This window comes from Leopardus geoffroyi, chromosome B3, assembly GCF_018350155.1.
Source record: "Leopardus geoffroyi isolate Oge1 chromosome B3, O.geoffroyi_Oge1_pat1.0, whole genome shotgun sequence".
Taxonomy (NCBI): Eukaryota; Metazoa; Chordata; class Mammalia; order Carnivora; family Felidae; genus Leopardus; species Leopardus geoffroyi.
The window spans coordinates 33,986,757-34,007,486 of NC_059337.1; the positions used below are offsets into that span (position 1 = coordinate 33,986,757).

General features: G+C 35.3%; 1 protein-coding gene across 14 annotated transcripts in view; it reads left to right on the forward strand.

The window, feature by feature from the left end:
* Positions 1-20,730, forward strand: part of MYO9A (myosin IXA) — a 284,985-nt gene that overhangs the window by 133,169 nt on the left and 131,086 nt on the right. For all 14 annotated transcript variants that reach the window (XM_045449212.1, XM_045449210.1, XM_045449214.1 and 11 more), the window contains one exon: positions 16,207-16,282. In XM_045449212.1, coding sequence (XP_045305168.1) covers positions 16,207-16,282 — 76 coding nt within the window. The remainder of the gene's footprint in view (positions 1-16,206; positions 16,283-20,730) is intronic.

Genomic DNA, 20,730 nt, shown 5'->3' on the forward strand with positions numbered 1-20,730 from the left:
ATAGATGATAGAGACCTCAAAAGACTGAGGACAGATTATGTCAATAAATTAAGCAACTTAGATGAAATGGACAAATTCCTTGAATGTCAATCAAAATTGACCCAAGAAAAAATAGAAAATTTGATCACTCCTATAAATGATATTGGCTTCATAAGTAAAATCTTCCCCCCACAAAAAAGTGTAGGCCTACATAGCTTCAATAGTAAATTTGATTTAAGAGATGTTTAAGAAAAGAATAATACCAGTTCTCTTCAACTATTTCAGAAAACATAGGAGCAAGTAACCTTGTACAAATCTTATGAGGCCAGTATTATTACTCTAATACCAAAAGCATACAAAAACATTACAAGAAAACTATGGACCTCACAATGGTGGGTGTAAAAAGGCTTAACAACATAAGGGCTAACTGAATTCAGCAGTATAATAAAGGATAATACATGAAGCCCAGTGGAATTTAAGGTTGAATGAATGAATGAAAGGAATCAAAGTTTGGTTTGATAATAGAAAATCAATCATTATAATTCACTATATTATCCTTCTAAAAAAGAAAAAGCATATGATACCTCAGTAGTTGGAGAAAAAGATTTTTTCGTAATTTTTCACTCATTTAAACACCTTTAGGAGCCTTGGAATAAAAGGCAGCTTTCCTCAATTTTATAAAGAACATGCATGAAAATCCTATGGCAGACTTCATATGTAATGATGAAAGATTGAACACTTCTCTGACATTGAGACAAGGCAAAGATATCTGCTTTTGACACTGATATTTAACATTGTACTGAAAGTCATACACAGTGCTATAAGGCAAGAAAAGGAAGTAAAAGGTGCATAGCTTGAAAAGGAAGATGTAAACAACATATGGTCCTCTGTATACGAAGTGTTAAGGAATTTGATATATGCTCTTTGATCTAGGAAGTAGATTCAACAGCCTCTCATGATACCAGGTAAATTTACAAAGTTATACTATTTTAGCCATGAAGACATAGAAAATTAAATTTATGAATTTTATGTATACATCTTTGGCAGCCAGTCTCCTAGATATTCTTGTTATCCCCATATTATGGTATTCACAACCTTGTATAGTCTTCTGCATTTTTCCTGTCTTGGTCTGTGTGACTTATAGGACATGGCAGGAGTGATAGTATGTCAATTCCTAAATTAAGTTATGAAAGACTGCAGTTTTCATCTTAGGTAATTTCTTACTTGGTAGCTCTATCTCAGATCACTGCCTCTAGGAGAAAGAAGCAAACTGTCATCTGTGAGTCGCCCTGTTGAGAATCCCACTGAAGCCACTGGTCAACAGGTAGTGAGAAAATGATCTTTGCCACTAACTACATGAGTGAACTTGGAAGCAAATCCTTCAGTTCCATTCCAGTCTTTTTTTTTTTTTTTTTTTTTAATTCAAGGTAGTTAACATACAGTATAGTATTGATTTCAGGAGTAAAACCCAGTGATTCATCACTAACATATAACACCAAGTGCTCATCCCAGCAGATGTCCTCCTTAATGCCCATCACCATTTGCCCCATTGCCCCACCTGCCTCTCCTCTAGCAACCCCCAGTTTGTTCTGTGTATGTAAGAAGCTCTTATGGTTTGCCTTCCTCTCTGCCTTTATTCTTACTTTTCCTTCCCTTCCCTCTGTATTCTCTCTTGTTTCTTAAATTCCGCATATGAATGAAATCATATGATATTTGTCTTTCTCTGACTTATTTCGCTTAGTATAAACACTCTAGTTCTATCCATGTTGTTGCAGATGATAAAATTTGATTCTTCTTGCCCCTGAGTAGTATTCCATTGTATGTTTATACCACATCTTCTTTATACATTCATTAGTTGATGGACATTTGGGCTCTTTCCATAATTTGGCTATTATCATAAAACAATAGCATTATTGATAGCATTATTGATAAACATTGGGGCGCATGTGCCCCTTTGAATCAGCATTTTTATATCTTTTGGATAAATACCTAGTAGTGTAATTGTTGGGTTGTGGGGTAGTTATATTTTTAAGTTTTTGAGGAACATCCATACTGTTTTCCAGAGTGGCCGCACCAGTTTGCATTCCCACCAACAATGCAAAAGTGTTCCCCTTTCTCTGCATCCTTGCCAACATCTATTGTTGCCTGAGTTGTTAATTTTAGCTATTATGACAGGTGTGAGATGGTATCTCATTGTGCTTTTGATTTGTATTTCTCTACAATGAGTGATGTTGAGCATTTTTTCATGTGTCTGTTTGCCATCTGGATGTCTTGGAAAAGTGTTTATTCATGTCTTCTGCCCATTTTGTAACTGGCTTATTTGTTTTTTGGGTGTTGAGTTTGATAAGTTCTTTATAGATTTTGGAAACTAACCCTTTATCAGATATGTCATTTGCAAATATCTTCTCCCATTCTGTCAGTTGCTTTTAGTTTTGTTGGTTGTTTCCTTCGCTGTGCAGCAGCTTTTTATCTTGAAGTCCCAGTACATTTTTGCTTTTGTTTCCCTTACCGCAGGAGACGTGTTGAGTAAGAAGTTGTTGCGGCCAAGGTCAAAGAGGTTTTTGCCTGCTTTCTCCTTGAGGATTTTGATGGCTTCCTGTCTTGTGTTTAGGTCTCTGATCCATTTTGAATTTATTTTTGTGTATGGTGAAAGAAAGTGGTCCAAGTTCATTCTTCTGCATGTCACTGTCCAGTTTTCCCAGCACCACTTGCTGAAGAGACTGTCTTGATTCCATTGGATATTCTTTCCTGCTTTGTCAAGGATTAGTTGGCCATACGTTTGTGGGTCCATTTCTGGGTTCTCTATTCTGTTCCATTGATCTGAGTGTCTGTGTCAAATTCCTTGATTCTCTTTCTGCGTTTTCATTATTGATATATATAAATGCAACCAATTGCTGTGTGTTGACTTTATATCCTGCAACTTCGCAGATTTTTTGTATCATTCTAGCAGTTTTTTTGGTGGAGTCTTTTGGATTTTCCACGTAGTATCCTGTCATCTGTGAAGAGTAAAAGTTTGACTTCTTTGCCAGCTTGTATGCCTTTTATTTCTTTTTGTTATCTGATTGCTGAGGCTAGGACTTCCAGTACTATGTTGAACAACATTGGTGAGAGTGGACATCCCTGTCATGTTCCTGACCTTAGAGGAAAAGCTCTCATTTTTTTCCCTGTTGAGAATGATATTATCTGTAGGCCCTTCATATATGTCTTTTATGATATTGAGGTATGTTCCTTCTATCCCTATTTTCTTGAGGGTTTTTATCACGAAAGGATGCTTTTGTCAAATCCTTTTTCTGCATCTACTGAAAGAATCATGTTTCTTATCTTTTATTAATGTGGTGTATCACACTGATTAATTTGCAAATATTGAACCAGCCCTTGGCCCAGGAATAAATCCCACTTGATCATGGTGAATAATTCTTATTTTTAAAAATTTTTTTAAGTTTATTCATTTTTGTGAGAGAGAGAGAGAGAGAGAGAGAGAGAGAGAGACATAGTGACATAGCACGAGGGGGTGGGAGGGGAAGAGAGGGTGGGAGACACAGAGCAGGGTCCAGGCTCTGAGCCGTCAGCACAGAGCCCAACACGGGGCTCGAACCCATGAACCACGAGATCATGACTTAAGCCGAAGTTGGATGCTTAACTGACTGAGCCACCCAGGAGCCCCAGTGAATAATTCTTTTAATGTACTATTGAATTAGATTTGCTAGTATCTTGTTGAGAAATTTTACATCCAGGTTCATCATGGATATTGGTCTGTAATTCTCCTTTTTAGTGAGACTTTTTGTGTGTGTGTGTGTGGTTTTCGAGCCAAGGTAATGCTGGCTTCATAGAATGAGTTTAGAAGCTTCCCTTCCATTTCTATTTTTGGAACAGTTTGAGAAGAATAGGTATTAAACTCTTCTTTAAATGTCTGTTAGAATTCCCCTGGGAAGCCATCTACCCCAGGACTCTTATTTGTTGGGAAACTTAAAGAAAAAAAAATTCTTTTTAACATTTATTTATTTTTGAGAGACAGAGACAGAGTATGAGTGGGGGAGGGCAGAGAGAGAGGGAGACACAGAATCTGACGCAGTCTCCAGGCCCTGAGCTGCCAGCACAGAGCCTGATGTGGGGTTGAACCCATGAACCATGACATCATGACTTGAGCTGAAGTCAGATGCTTAACCGACCACCTAGCCACCCAGATGTGTCTATTGGGAAATTCTTGATTACTGATTCACTTTTTTTGCTGGTTATGGTCCAGCATTTTCTGTTTCTTCCTGTTTGAGTTTTAGTAATGTGTGCGTGCCTAGAAATTTGTCCATTTTGTCCAGATTGTCCAATTTGTTGGCATACAATATTCATAGTATTCTCTAATAATGGTTTGTATTTCTGTGGTGTTGGTTGTGATCTCTCCTCTTTCATTCATGATTTTATCTATTTGGGTTAGAGCTCTCTCTTTTTGAGAAGTCTGGCTAAGGGTTTATTGGTTTTCTTTATTCCTTAAAAAAAAACCTGCTTTTAGTTTCATTGGTATGTTCTATACCGTATTTTTTGTTTCTATATCATTTATTTCTGTTCTAATCTTTATTATTCCCTTGTTCTGCTGGCTTTGGGCTTTATTTGCTGCTCCTTTTCTACCTCCTTTAGGTATAAGGTTAGGTTGTGTATTTGGGACCTGTCTTACTTCTTGAGATAGGCCTGAATTGCAATATACTTTCCTCTTTGGACTGCCTTTGCCGTATCCCAAAGGGTTTGGACTGTCGTGTTTTCATTTACATTGGCTTCTATGTATTTTTTTTTTTTAATTTCTTCTTTAATATCCTGGTTAACCCATGCATTCTTTAGTAGGATGTTATTTAACCTCCATGTATTTGAAGGGTTTCCAAATTTTTTCTTGTGGTTAATTTCAAGTTTCATAGTGTTGTATTCTGAAAATATGCATAGTATGATCTTGATCTTTTTGTACCTGTTGAGGGCTGATTTGTCACCCAATATGTGATCTATTCTGGGGAGTGTTCCATGTGTACTCAAGAAGAATGTGGATTTTGCTGCTTTAGGATGAAATGTTCTGAATATATCTGTTAAGTCCATTTTGGTACAGTGTGTCATTCAAAGCCATTGTTTCCTTGTTTATTTTCTGCTTAGATGATCTGTCCATTGCTATAATTGAGGTATTAATGTCTCCTACTATTATGGTATTATTATCAATAAGTTTGTGCTTGTGATTAATTGATTTTTATATTTGGGTGCTTCCACATTGGCATAAATATTTATAATTGTTAGGTTTTTTTTTTAAGTTTATTTATTTTGAGAGAAACAGACCACAAGTAGAGGAAGCCAGAGAGAGATGGAGGCAGAGGATCTGAAGCAGGCTCTGTGTTGATAACAGAGAGCCCGATGCAGGGCTCACACTCATGAATCATGAGATTATGACCTGAGCCAAAGTCGGATACTTAACCGACTGAGCCATCCTGGCATCCCAATTGTTAGATCTCCTTGATGGATAGACCTCTTAATTATGATATAATGCCCTTCTTAGTCTCTAATTATAGTCTTTGTTTTAAAATCTAGTTTGTTTGATATAAATATGGCTTCTCCAGCTTTCTTTTGAGGTCCATTATTATGGTAGATGGTTCTCCATCCCCTCACTTTCAATCTGCATGTGTCCTTAGGTGTAATATGAGTCTCTTGTAGTCAGTATATGGATGGATCTTGTTTTTTAAATCTGTTCTGCTACCCTGTGTGTTTTGATTGGAGCATTTAGTCCATTTACATTCAGAGTGATTATTGAGAGATACGAATTTAGTGCCATTGTGTTAACCTGTAGACTTGGTTTTATTGTTCTTTGGTCCATTATAGTCTTTGCTGTTTCCTTTTTTTTCTCCACTCAGAGAGCCCCCCTTAGAATTTCTTGCAGGGCTTTTTTTTTGTGGTCACAAACTCCTCTAGTTTTTATTTGTCTGGAAAAGCCTTTTTCCCTCCTATTCTGAATGTCAGCCTTGCTGGATAAAGGATTCTTGGCTGCTTGTTTTTCCTATTCAGCACATTGAATATTTCCCTTCTAGCCTGCGTAGTTTCAATGGACAGGTCTGCTACTAACCTTATGTGTCTACCCTTGTAGATTAAGGACTATTTATTCTTAGCTGCTTTCAGAATTCTGTGTTTATCCTTGTATTTTGCAAGTTTCACCATGATATGTCATGGTGTTGACTTGTTTTTATTGATTTTGAAGGGAGTTCTCTGTGCCTCTTGGACTTGGATGCATGTTACCTTCTCTAGATAAGAGTTTTCAGCTATAATTTGTTCAAATCCATCTACTGCCCTTTTTTATCACTCCTCTTCTTCTGGGACCCCTATGATACAGATATTGTTTTGTTTTATAGTATCAGTACTCTAAATCTCTCCTCATGATCTAGTAACATCCTTTTCTTTTTTTCAGTTTCTTTATTTCCCATAATTTTATCTTCTATTTCACTTATTCTATTCTCTGCTTTTTCAGTCCTCACTATCACTGTATCTAGTTTGTTTTGCATCCCAGGTATAGCATTTTTAAATTCATCCTGACTAGTTCCTAGGTCTTTGATCTCTGCAGAGATCTCTGCTTTGATCTCTGGTGTCTTCTCTGTGTTTTTCAAGGCCAGCTAGTAGTCTTATAACTGTTGTTCTAAATTCCATTTTAAATATGTTGTTTATATCTGTTTTGAGCATGTCCTTGGCTGTGATTTCTTCCTGAACTTTCTTTTGGGAGGAATTCTTCCATCTTGTCATTTTGGCTAAGTTTCTGTCTGTTGCGTGTTTTAAAAGCTTGTTATGTTTCCTGCACTTGAGAGTACTACTATATTAAAAAGGGGTCATACGTTGTTCAGAGTCTGAGGGACGCCTGGGTGGCTCAGTTGGTTAAGCATCTGACTTCAACTCAGGTTACGATCTCATGGTTTGTGGGTTTGAGCCCTGTATTGGGCTCTGTGCTGACAGCTCAGAGCCTGAAGCCTGCTTCGGATTCTGTGTCTCCCTCTCTTTCTGCCCCTCTCCTGCTTACACTCCGTCTCTCTCAAAAAATAAACAAACATTAAAAAAAAAAAAAATTAACATCGTTCAGGGCCTCACACTCCAGGAAGTGTTTCTGGTGTATGCTGTGTCCACTCTGCTGTTGTGTTTTGGCTGCTTTTTCCCACTGGTCAGTCATTTGCAGAGCTCCTCCTTGCTTGCAGTGTGGAGTGTTTGGACCTTTAACTACATACGCTTTGATTTGTTTGTTGAAGTAATCCTGGAATAAATCTAGAATCAGTGGTAGGCCTGATTCTAGAAAAAGAGAAAAAAGAACAGGAACAGAAAAAACCCCAAACAGAATCAAAAAACTATCTTGCTGATTCCAAGGAAAAACAAAGTGGGGGAAAAAAAGAGAGAGAGAGGAAAAAAGGCAGAAGCAAAGGGAAAAGAAGAAAAAAGAAAGGAATAAAAAAGCCTGATTAAAAAAAAGATGATGAAAGGAAATGACAAAAAATAAATCAGAAACTATGAGCCTGATTCCAGAAGAAGTAAAGAAGACTGGTAAAAATGAAAGAAAAAAAAAAGCATTATTTATGTCTTAGTGCCTGGGGGTGGAGGTAGCTGTGCTTGTCTGGAGGAGAGGCCATCTGTGTTGTCTCAGTGTGAGTCTTGCCCCAGTAAATAAGCATTTGCAGGCACAGAGGGGCAGGGTTTGGTGTCAGCAGGTCTTGCCCACTGGGCGCTCTGTGTTGGTCTCTGAAGTCCCTCCTGTTGGTGTTGGGGAAAAATGGTGCCACCCCAACCCCTCGTCCTCCAACTGGGGATCTCAACCCCTGTTGTTCAGGCAGCCCTCAAGGATTAGTGAGGGAAGCTCACTCTGCGCCAAAACTCTCTTGCATTTTTTCTTTGGTGCACTGCTGGGATTCAAAACCCAAAGTTTTAAAGGACCTGGCACTTGGCACGCAGCTGGGATTCAAAACCCAAAGTCTTAAAGGCCTGGCCTGGCACAGAGCCTCTCCCTTCCTCCGGAGTAGAGCCCCTTCACCCTGATCCTGAAAGGCCTTTGGCTGGCACTTGCAGGGTCTTTTGTACTTAGGGAGGCAATAAACCTTCTTCGGAAGTACTCCAGGAAGGGAACTGTTCTCTCCCAGTGCGCCCTGGAGATTGCTACACCACACTAAGGACTCTCGGGGCCAGGTCCGTCTTCCCCAGGAGCGTGCACCATGGCTCTGCTTTGCAGAAAGTCATATACTTCCAAAACCTCAGGGTTTTAGCCCCAAAAGATCCAACCACTTCACATCTGCCAAGCTGTCTCCCTCCAACTTTGGAGACCCTTCTGTGTCTCTACAGATCGATTTCCTGGGTGTTCCAAGTAATCTGACCTCAACATAGCTGTATTTGAGGGATGAGCAATACCTGGGGTTCCCCTACTTCTCTGCCATCTTAACTCCTCCCCAGTTCCATTCCAGTCTTGAGATGACCATAGCCTTGGCCAACAGGTTGAATACAACCTTATGAGAAACCCTATCAGAACCTCCAAGCTAAGCAGCTTTTGAAACCTGTCTCTCTAGAAAGTCTGTGATTATGATAACTGTTATTTTAAAGTGCTAGGTTTGAAGTGCTTTAATATGCAATGGGTAATAATACACCAAATCATGAAATATATAGGGATAACTTTAATGAAATACATGTTAGACCTGTATACAACCAAGGGGAATTGAAAAATACTTAAATAAATGGAGATACATGTTTTTCTTTTTCTTCTTCATTTTCTTTTTCTTTCTTTCTTTCTTTCTTTCTTTCTTTCTTTCTTTCTTTCTTTCTTTCTTTCTTTCTTTCTTTCTTTCTTTTTTTGAGATACATGTGTTTCTATTGTTGAGATGTCAGTTCTTCCCCAGTTGGATCAATAGTTTGAATGCAATTCTGATGAATATCACAGCAGATTTTTTTGTAGAAATTCATGAGCTGATAACTAAGATTTATATAGAAATATAGAATACCTAGGATGACAAAACAATTTTGAAAAAGAGCAGTTAAGCTGGAGAACTTATACAATACGATTTCAAGACTAAAATAATGATGACATTGTTCTCTTATTCTTAAGATCAAGAGATCACTAGAACCAAATAAAAATCCAGGAAAAGATCTACACATAGAAGTCAGTTGATTTTCTGCAAAGATGTTGAGATAATCCAGTGGGGTTGACTATAGTCTTTTGAATAAATCACATTGGAACAACTGGGTATCTGTATGTAACAAGAAGACTGACCTTTACCTTATATTATACATAAGACTGAACTCAAAGTGGGTCATACAGCTTTTCATAAAGAGGAGAACTATTAAATTTGTAGAAGAAAACCTGAGGAAAATCTTTGCAGTCAGGCAAAATCTTTTGCCAGGCAAAAATTTCTTAGATTGAACATAAGAGCATAAACTGTTAAAAAAAAAAAAAAAAAAAAAAAAAGATGGAGTTCACCAAATTGAAAATTTCTACTTTGAAATAGATCTTTTTTTTTTTTTTTTAAATTTTTTTTTCTCAACGTTTATTTTTATTTTTGGGACAGAGAGAGATAGAGCATGAACGGGGGAGGGTCAGAGAGAGAGGGAGACACAGAATCGGAAACAGGCTCCAGGCTCTGAGCCATCAGCCCAGAGCCTGACACGGGGCTCGAACTCAAGGACCGCGAGATCATGACCTGGCTGAAGTCGGACGCTTAACCGACTGCGCCACCCAGGCGCCCCTACTTTGAAATAGATCTTAAGAAAGCTAAAAGCATACCACACCCTGGGAAACAATATTTGTGTAATAATTTATAATACTAATAACTGATAATGGATTTGAAAACAATATTTTCAAAACCTCTGTGGTTAATAGGATCAATAGTTCAGTTAAAAATAGCCTAAAGATTTGAACATGTGCTTTAAAAAAAGAAGATCTATGAATGATCCTTAGGCTAATTAAATTATCAGTTTCATTAATCATTAGGGAAATGCAAATTATAATCACAATGAGGTCATATTAACACCCTGTGACATGGCTAAACTTTAAGAAGTTGACAGTACTAACTGGTGCTGAAGATGTGGAGCAACTGGGGGTACTTATTTACTCTACTGCAATGTAAAATAGTATAATTGTTTTGGGAAACAGTTTTGAATAAAGGTACGCATATACTTCCCATATGTTCCATTAATACCGATCCCTGGTATTTACCTGAGAGAAATGAAAATATGTGTTCATGGAAATATTTTTATAGATCAATTATTAAAATAGTATGCTGAGTTAAACCTTACACAAAAGAGGACATACTGTGTTACATTCCATTTATGTCAAATTCTAGAATATGCAAACCAGTCTATATGCATAGTAGATAAGTGGTTTCCTTGATCCAGGAAAGGGGTTGTAGGGGTTGTCTAAGAAAGGGTATGAGGGAACTTTTGGGCAATGATGCAGATATTCTCTGTCTTCTTTTGGTGGTGGTTTTATCTAATCTTACACAACCATATACTTAAAAATGCATGGATTCTATATGTAAATTTTACCACAATAAAAATCACATATCATGAAGCCTGACAAAAGTCACAAATGTATAGAAAAGACTATTTTGCATGGAATTAAGAATATAAAAAATAAAAAAGTGTATGATCAGAATTCCTGTTTGAAAATGAATAGAAACATGCAGGAAGTGCTAGAGTGTTACTTTGTTGAAGCTTGCAGGGAAGTCAGGAAGCTATCTTTTTCTTGAATTGGTAGAATATAGATATTTATCAAAGTTGGTAAATCAGTATGGGTAAATAAACATGAATGTGTGCTTTATAGGCAACTACAATAATAAAAAAATAGAAACAAGTTTATCTTTTACAGTAGCTTAAGAAACCTTTAACAAATGAAAGCAAAAGGAAAAAAATGAGTTTGAGTGAGATAAATGAAAAATATGAAATAAAATACAAGAAACAAGTACTGCTACTTATAATTGCTAAAAATAGATTAACCTCATCATTTAAATTCCCAAAATGAATTTTTCAAGAAGTTCAATTAAAGATTCTTAAAATGATGAACATAGAAGGGTGGACAAAGATAGACCATGCAAAGATGAACAATTGTAATAAAGTTAGATAGTAATCTGAACAGCTCTACACTGATAGAACTTATAAAATGGTTTAGTTGAGAAAGACAAAACCTGACCTCACTGGCAAGTTTTGAGATCTGATAAAGAAATATTAAATAAGTGCATAAATCTAAATAAATATTTACTTTATAAAACTTAGTAGTAAAGCTTAATTTCTTGATTCATGGGAAGAAAACAAGGTGAAAATAAGTACAGGGTAACAACATCTGAGATGGGAAGGGGATAGCTAGAATCGGACCTTTCAGAAATTCTTATACTCTTTTTAGGGGAACCTGGTGGCTCAGTTTGGTTGAGTGTCAGACTTCAGCTCAGGTTATGACCTCAATGTTTGTGAGCTGGAGCCCCACATGTGGCTTCCTGCTAGCAGCCTGTCAGTGCACAGCCTACTTTGAAGCCTCTGTCCCCTTCTTTCTGCCCCTCCCCCACTTGCATTTTCTCAAAAATAAGTTAAGTATATTAAAAAAAAGTTTCTGTACTCTTTAGAAAAAGGGAAGAGAGGATTTAGTTTAGAATTCATGGATATGTTAAAAATTCAAGGATAATCAAAGAAGAGAGTAGATATAGCTTCCAAAACAAAAGAAATCAGAATATAAAGAAAATAATTCAGTAGAAGTCTGGATAAAAGCATATAATAATTAGGGCGTAGAAGGCATAAAATAAGTTAGTAAAAATAGAAATAACAGTAATATTCTGTTGGGCCAAACTAAATAGTTAAAAAACAGATTATGCAGTTAAGAAAAAGAAAACTTGGGGCGTCTGGGTTCGACTTTGGCTCAGGTTGTGATCTCACAGTTCATGAGTTCAAGCACTATATCTGCTGTCAGCATAGAGCCTGCTTCAGATCCTGTCTCTTTCTCTCTCTCTCTCTCTCTCAAAAATAAACATTTAAAAAGAAAAAAAAATGTAACTATAAGATGTTTATACAAGAAAAACCTAAAACATGAACACAAAAAGATTCAAAATGAAATACTAGAATAAAGTTGTATCAGAAAATTTGCTCTTGCTTTCTTGTACATTTTCCCACCACCTTTAGGCAACTTATGTTAAGATTTGTTACTATAGTTTTGCCTTTCCTAAAAATTTACAGAAATGGAATAATTCAGTTTGTATTCTTTTGCGTTCTGATTCTCTTATGCAATATAATGGTAAACATTCATCTATGTTGTTTCATATTTGAGTAATTTGTTGCAGAGTTATATAGGTATAAACAGTTGTATATCATTCGTTTCTTGATGGATATTAGGGTTATAATACTGTTTTGAGCTGTTGTGAGAAGCCCTGCTATAAACATTCAAGTCATTTTGTGTGCTACATATGTTCATTCCTCAGGTAAAACTTATGGGTTGTTACTGTGTCATAAAGTAGACATGTTTAATGTCATTAGGAGCTATCAATCTTTCAGCACTTTAAAGATACTTCATTCTGAGGGTGCCTAGGTGGCCTAGTCAGTTAAGTGTCCGACTTTGGCTCAGGTCATGATCTCACAGTTCGTGTGTTTGAACCCCATGTTGGACTCTGCTAACAGCTCAGAGCCTGGAGCCTGCTTTGGATTCTGTCTGTGTCTCTCTTTGCCCCTCCCCTGTTCACACACACACATACTGTCTCTCTCTCTCTTTCAAAAAATAAACATTAAAAATATATACTTCATTTTCTCCTTGTTATATATTATTTGTGATGATCAATTCAGATGTCATCCTATTGTCATTCTTTCATGCCTAATGGACCTTTTTTCCTCTGGCTGCTTGACATTTCTCTTTTGTTTTCTGGTTTTCAGTAATTGTGATTTCCTAGATATGATTTATTTTTATATTTATCCTGTTCGGGATTTGCTGTACCTTTTGGACCTGTGCTTCAATTGTTTTTCATCAAATTTAGGAAATTTTTGGCTAATATTTAAAATTTTTTTTTCTGCTGCAATTTATTTTCTTTCTGGATGTCAGTTACATGTTTTTAGCATATTTGATATTCTCTCAGGTTCCTCATACTCTGTTCATTTTTCTTTTATCTTCTTTCATTCTTCAGGTTGGATAATTTTTATTTATCAATTTCAAGTTCATTGTGCTGTTTAAAGTCTTCTCTTAAACCCATAAAATGAATTTTTAATTTTAGTTTTTAGTTCCAGAATATCCATTTGGTTCCTTTTTACAGTTCCCTATTTTTCCTTGAGATTTGCTGTCTGTTAACTCATAAGACAATCTTCAACGTTAAGTTATTGAATATTATGATAGCTATTATAGTATTTTGTTTTGTTTTTTTGTGCTAATCCTAACAAGTAGGCAGTGATGGGACCTGAAGCTGTTGTGATGGGATCAGGAGAGAGGTGCACAGGCCTTCATTTTCTGAGTGATCAGTTGCCAGTGTTGAGTGTATTATCCCTTTTAATGTTAAACTATTTAATAATTGATGTTGAAAAATCATCATACAGAGGGAAATAAGAAAGTGAGTTAATATGCATAAAAGAACGACCCTCAAAGATATGCCCTATTGTGTTTACAGGGAAGATACTCCAAGAAAGAGAAAGAGATTTCCTGTGAGTACTTTATAGTTTAGAAGCATTTAATAACATGAATCCAGTAAAGCAGCAGTACAAATTTGAGAGTATAAAATACCAGAATGATACTGAAAATAGGTATTGAACTACTAAAGCACACAGAGGCATAAAGCTAAATCTGTATGAGTTCAAAAAATAGGGGAAATAGCTGAAAATTGAATTACTGATATTGAAGAAGGTTCTGGGATTATTATGTTTCAATACACGAAAGAAAATAATAAATATGGAGGATAGAAAGGGAGAATTTGTCATAGGGTAATTGGTGCCTATAACTAAACAACTGATTAAATAAAACAAAAACAATGAATTCAAATATATAAGAAAATAAAGTCATTCAAAGTTCTAAGAATTTGTTGATCTCAGGATATATTTCCAGTAATAGTTTATTGGAAATTCTCCTGGGGATTTACTTAGGAGTAGAATTGCTGGGTCATATGGTAATCTTATGTTTATTTTTTTGATGAACTGCTCGAGTGTTTTCCAAGGTGTCTGTATCATTTCACATTTCAACAGTGTATAAAGGTTCCAATTTTTTCGTGTCCTTGGGAGCACTTATTATCTGTCTTTTTGATTATAGCCATCCTGGTGGGTGTGACGTGGTATCTCATTGTAGTTTTGATTTTCATTTCTCTGATTACTAATGATGTTGAGCGTCATTTTGTGTACTTATTAGCCATTTGCATGTCTTCTTTGGAAAAATATTTATTCATATACTTTGTTCATTTTTAAATTGGGTTGTCTTTTTATTGTTCAGTTGTAAGAGTTCTTTTTATTTTCTGGATTCAAGTTCCTTATCAGATGTTTGATTTATAGACATTTTCTACCATTCTGTGGGTTGTCTTCCTACTTTCTTGATATGGTGTCTTTTGAAGCATAATAGTTTTACATTTTGATGATGTCTTTTTATCCATTTTTTTTCTTTTGTTGCTTATGCTTTTGGTGACATATCTAAGTAATTTTATTGTTTACTTCAGTGTCAGAAAAATTTACTTCTGTATTTTCTTTCAAGAGTTTTATAATTTCAGGACTTATATTTTGATTTTTGGTCCCAACTTCATTCTTTTGCATAAGGATATCTAGTTTTCCCAGCACCATTATTGAAAAGATTATTCTTTTCCCACTGAATATCTTGACACCGTTGTCAAAATTCAATAGATCTTAAATGTAAAGGTCTGATTTGTATTCTCAGTTCCTTTCCATTGATTTATTTGTCTTTGTTTATGTCAGTACCATAATGTCTCAGTTACTCTGTCTTTGTAGTAAGTTTTGAATTCAGGAAGTGTGAGTCCTCCAATCATGTTCTTCTTTTTCAGCATTGTTCTGGTAGTCTGGGTCTTTTGCATTTCCATATTAATTTTAGGGTCAGTTTATTCATTTCTGCAAAAAAAATGCTGCTGGAATTTTAATAGAGATTGCATCAGTCTGCAAGTGAATTTAGGGAACATTGCCTTCTTAACAGCATTAAATTTTCCAACCAATAAGTTTTTTTTTTTTTTAATTTTTTTTCAACGTTTTTATTTATTTTTGGGACAGAGAGAGACAGAGCATGAACGGGGGAGGGACAGAGAGAGAGGGAGACACAGAATCGGAAACAGGCTCCAGGCTCTGAGCCATCAGCCCAGAGCCTGACGCGGGGCTCGAACTCCCGGACCGCGAGATCGTGACCTGGCTGAAGTCGGACGCTTAACCGACTGCGCCACCGAGGCGCCCCTCCAACCAATAAGTTTGAAAGGCATTCCATTTATTTAGGTTTTCTTTTAATGTTTGTAGTTTTCAGTGTAGACACTTCATACTTTTTAAAATTGTTTAATATTATTTTGGTCTTATTAATGGAATTGTGTTCTTAATTTTATTTTCTGATTGTTTATTACCATTGTATAGAAATAAAATTGACTTTTAAGTATTGATCTTATATTTTATAATTGTTCTGAACTTTTATTAGTCCTAATAATTTTTTGTAGTTACTTAGGATTTTCTACATTTAAGATTGTTATCTTGAATAGATACTTTTATTTCCTTTCCATTGTATTTTACCTATATTAAATGTGTGTTGAAAATTCGTGGCCTTATGTGTATAGAGCTTCAGTGTTTATCATACGTTTAAAGTAAATTATAACTTAAAAAATATCGGTAAAGGAAGTAATTTATTGTTTTTGTTTCTCAGTGTCTGTACATAAGATTAATTGATCTCTAAAATCTATGGTCCATGTCAGCAATATAATTATTGCTGAAAAATGATGCAAAGGAATAATTAGGAATTTTTTAAATATTAAAATAAATGAGTATATACATTTCTAGACCTTCAGCCCAGTTACCCTTGATTTTCTGATAATGTTTAAATGAGAGAACAATTAAAAAGATTTATTATTTAATTCCCTAATTGGGTTCATTGTTGATTAAGTCAGATTTGTAAGTAACAGTTATGTGCCTTGGTTCACATTCTTATTTTGATATTTCTGACATGTTTAGCAAATATTTACTATTGAAGTACATTAATTTCATTTGCCCTTAGAAAAATTGTTTTATGTGTAGTTCCTTTTAGCATTGATTTGAAAATATCTGCTTTTTATATGTTAGGTATAACCCGGAAAAATCCCAGAACACCTCTTTCTGATCTCCAGGGCATGAATACTCTAAATGAAAAAAATCAACAGTAAGTATGTTTGGTTTGTGTTTTCAAAGAGGTATAGAAGAAATAGTTAGAATTCTTATTACTACTTATGTGGCTTTAAAAATATGAAGCAAGGTGTAGTTTGTTTTTCTTTCTTGAAGCTTTTATAAATGGTATAATAAGGTTTGAAACTGGACTAAATATGTGTAACTAGTCATAGTACTCTTTGCAACAGCAGTAGCTGTAAGAGGTTAAGACTGAGAGGATTTGAAATGGTGTATAGTAAGTTTGATATACATGTTTAATGGGAAGCTCCTATTCAGTCTTTATACATTAATGTAGACTTTGCTATAAGAGAACATGCAAACACTCATATAATTAGGAAGCACACAAACAAAATGAACCTACCACCCAAGTTCAGAACTAGAAGATGATTAATATTGCTACAGCTACCTTTATATTATATGATCATTCCCTTCCTCCCACCCCTCAGGTAACTGCTATGTAGAATTTTATGTTTACCATTACTGTACTCTTAAAAAAAGTTTTACAGGGGCATCTTGGTGGCTCAGTTGGTTGAGTGTCTGACTCTTGATTTCAGCGCAGGTCATGGTCTCACAGTTGTGAGATGGAGCCCTGCATTCGGCTCCATGCTGGGCATGGAGCCTGCTTAAAATTCTCTCCCCACTACTCCTCCCCCTCTCATACACGTTTGCACTCTCTCTCAAAAAATTTTTATCATAAATGTATGTTTTTTCTAAGCCATAAATTGTCTTTGCTTGTTTTTAAGTTATACAGAAATTTTAGTATATAGTATGCTGTCTTCTATGATTTTTTCCCTTCAGCAATATTCATCTAAGATTCATCCATCTTGTTGCATACAGTTTATTCTTTTTAGTTGCTGTATAATATTATATGCTATTGGGGGGGGATAGGGAGTTTAATGGATGCAACGTTTCAGTTTGGCTAAAAATTCTGAAGATGGATAGTGGTGATGGTTGTAGAGCAATGTGAATGTACTCATGCCAATATACTCACATACAATGTACACTGAAAATATTAAAATGGAGAGAGAACAGATTGGTGGTTGCCCATGGCCTGAGTAGGGGGTGGGTGAAATGGGTGAAGGTGGTCAAAAGGTACAAACTCCCAATTACAAAATAAATAAGTTCTGGGAAGTAACAGATAGTATGTATAGTTGCCATAGTTAATAATACTGTATTGTGTATTTAGAAGTTACTAAGAGAGTAGATCTCAAAAGTTCTCATCACAGAAAAAAATTTGTAACTGCGTATGGTGACAGATATTAACCATAGTTATTGTGGTGATCATTTGGCAGTATATATAAGTACTCAGTCAGTATGTTGTAATATAATGTAATGTGTCAATTATTTCTCAATAAAAAAGTAATAGTTAAAATGGTAAGTTTTGTGTTGTGTATTTTTTATCACAGTAAAAAAAATTATTTTATCACATTAAAAAAATTATTGTGACACTAATATACCATAATTGATTTGTCTCTCAGTGGATATATGAGTGATTCTTTTACTATTAGAAATGGTGCTACTTTAGGGGTGCTCGGATGGCTCAGTTGGTTGGGCATCCGACTTTGGCTCAGGTCATGATCTCATGGTTTGTAGGTTTGAGCCCCGCATCTGGCTCTGTGCTGACCACTCAGAACCTGGAGCCTGCTTTGGATTCTGTGTTTCCTCCTCTCTCTGCCCTTCCCATGCTCATGCTGTATTGCTCTCTGTGTCAATAATAAATGTTAAAAAAAAAAAAAATTAAAGAAATGGTGCTACTTTATTATTAAAAATTTTTAATTAAAAATTTTTTTTAAAAAATGTTTATTCACTTTTTGAGAGACTGAGACAGAGTGCGAGCAGGGCAGGGGCAGAGAGAGGGGGAGACACAGAATCCAAAGCAGGCTCCAGGCTCTGAGCTGTCAGCACAGAGCCTGACGCGGGGCTCAAATTCACAAACCGTGAGATCATGACCTGAGCCTAACTCAGATGCTTAACTGACTGAGCCACTCAGGCACCCCATATAATTTTTAATTTTTTAATGTTTATTTTGAGAGAGAGAGCAGGTGTGTACACATGTGTGTTGGGGGGTGGTGGGAAGAGAAAGGGGAGAGAGAGAGAAGCCAAGCAGGCTCCGCGCTGTCAGCACGAAGCCCAATGTAGGCTTGATCTCATGAACCATGAAATCATGACCTAAGCCGAAATCAAGAATCAGATGCTTAACCAACTGAGCCATGTAGGCACCCTGACTAATGGTGTTATTTTAAACATGCTCATACCAGTCTTCTGGTTCACCTATTATTACATTGCTAGGATATGTACTTATTAATGGAACTGTTAATTCAGTGGGATATGTGCATGATAGTTTTGTAAGATAATCCCCAATTTTTCCCCCAAAGGAGTTGTACTAATGTACACTAAAAGTGGCAGCTAAAAGTTCCCTTTGCTTCGTTCCTTGCCAGCACAACTCAGCTGACTGTCTTCTTAACTTTTGATAATCTGGTGGTTATAAAATGGTATCTTAGGATTTGCTTTTCCCTGCTTATTAATGTTGTTGAACAATTTTTATCTATTTTATGGCTATTCATGTATTTTGAAATATCATTTCTTTGTCCATATTTATTTTTTAAAAAGTATTCTTTATAAATTTTATGTACTGGTGCCATTTCACTTATGTTTCAAATGTATTCCCCCAATTTGTAACTTATTTTTTTATTTTCACCATTTTTAGCAATCTACACATGTCCATATATAGACTTTTGCAATTGTATCTCATATATACAATTACGTAATCAATGCCACAGTCAAGATACATACCTTTTTCATAATCACAAAAGAATTCACTAATGCTGCCTATTTGTATTTACCCCTCTCCTTCCCTGTCCTATCCTCTAGCAACCTGTGGGCCTCTAGGGCCTGTGAATTAAATTATGAAAGACAGATTAACAGGAGAAAAAGTATATAATTTTTATTAATGTTTTACATGCATGAGTATTCACAGAAAAGAAGTGAAACTTAAAGAAGTGGTGTCATACTTGGGGGCTTATATACTTTTTTTTAAAGGAAAGATGTTTTGGGCTTTAAAAGGGATTATAAAATGTGGGCTAGTGACTAGGGAATAGATGGGGAAACTAATGGAAGATGAGGGTTATTTTAGTAAGGTTTATTTAAGCAAACTCCTTTCAGTTCCTAGTCTCTTATTTCAGGTGATAAAAGCTGCTCTTCTCTTCCTTATAGGGGAGAGGGGGACACTTCACGAAGGGAAATTTATGCCCTACTTTTAGGAAGTTCAGGGGACGGGAGAGAACTGACTCTTCCTGTATCTGTTGATTCTTAGTTCTCTTATGTAGTGTAATTTGGGGTGACATGTCCTAATCCCCTTCATAACTTTGAGATTAGCTCTTTAATGTTAAACGTGGTGCTTAATTCATTAGGTTATTAAATGTATCAGTAGTTCATTTCTTTTTATTTCTTGAGTAATCTGTTTTTTAGTTGGGTTGTCTCATTATCAGGTTGTAAGAGTTATTTATATATTCTAGATCTAGGTCCCTTATCAGATACATGATTTCAAATGTGTTATTGGAAGTGTGAAGGTTTTAATTTTGAAGAAGTCTAATTTATCTATTTTTATTTTTTGCTATACTTTTGTTGTATTTAAGAAATCATTAAGCCTAAGTCACAAATGTTTACTCTCTCTGTTTTCTTTTAAGAATTTTATAGTTTTAGCTTTTAAATTTAGATCTGTAATTTTGAGTTGTTTTGTATTTGCTAAGAGATAAAGATCCAATTTCCTTCTTTCCCATGTGGATATTCAGTTGCCTCAGTACCATTGGTTGAAAATACTGTTATTTCCCTGTTGAATTGTCTTGATACCTTTGTCAAAACTCATTTGACCATAAATAGAAGTGTTTATTTCTGGATTCTCAATTTTATTCTGTTGATATGTATGTATTTCCTTATGCCAGTACCATGTTGTCTTAATTACTATAGCTTTATAATCGGTTTACAAATCAGGAACTGTAATTCTTCCAGCTTTGTTTTTTTCAACATTGTTTTGGCTATTCTGGATTCTTTGCATTTCCATATGAATTTTAGGATTATCTTGTCATTTCTGCAAAAAAAAAAAAAAAAAAAAAACAGCTAGGATTTTGCTAGAGGTTATATTGAATCTATAGATTAATTTGAGGAATATTGTCATGGAATATCTTTTCACTTCTTTAGATCTTTAATTCTTTTAACAATATTTTTTAGTTTTTAGTGTACAAGCCTTACACTTCTTTTCTCAAATTTACTCCTAAGTATTATTTTTCATGCTTTTATAAATGAAAAAATTTTTTGCTTTCATTGTCAATTGTTCATTGCTGTAATATAGAAATATAATTGAATATTTTAACCTTGCTTAACTCATAAGTTCTCATAGTTTTTTAGTGGATTCCTTAGAATTCTCTATATGTAAGATCATGCATG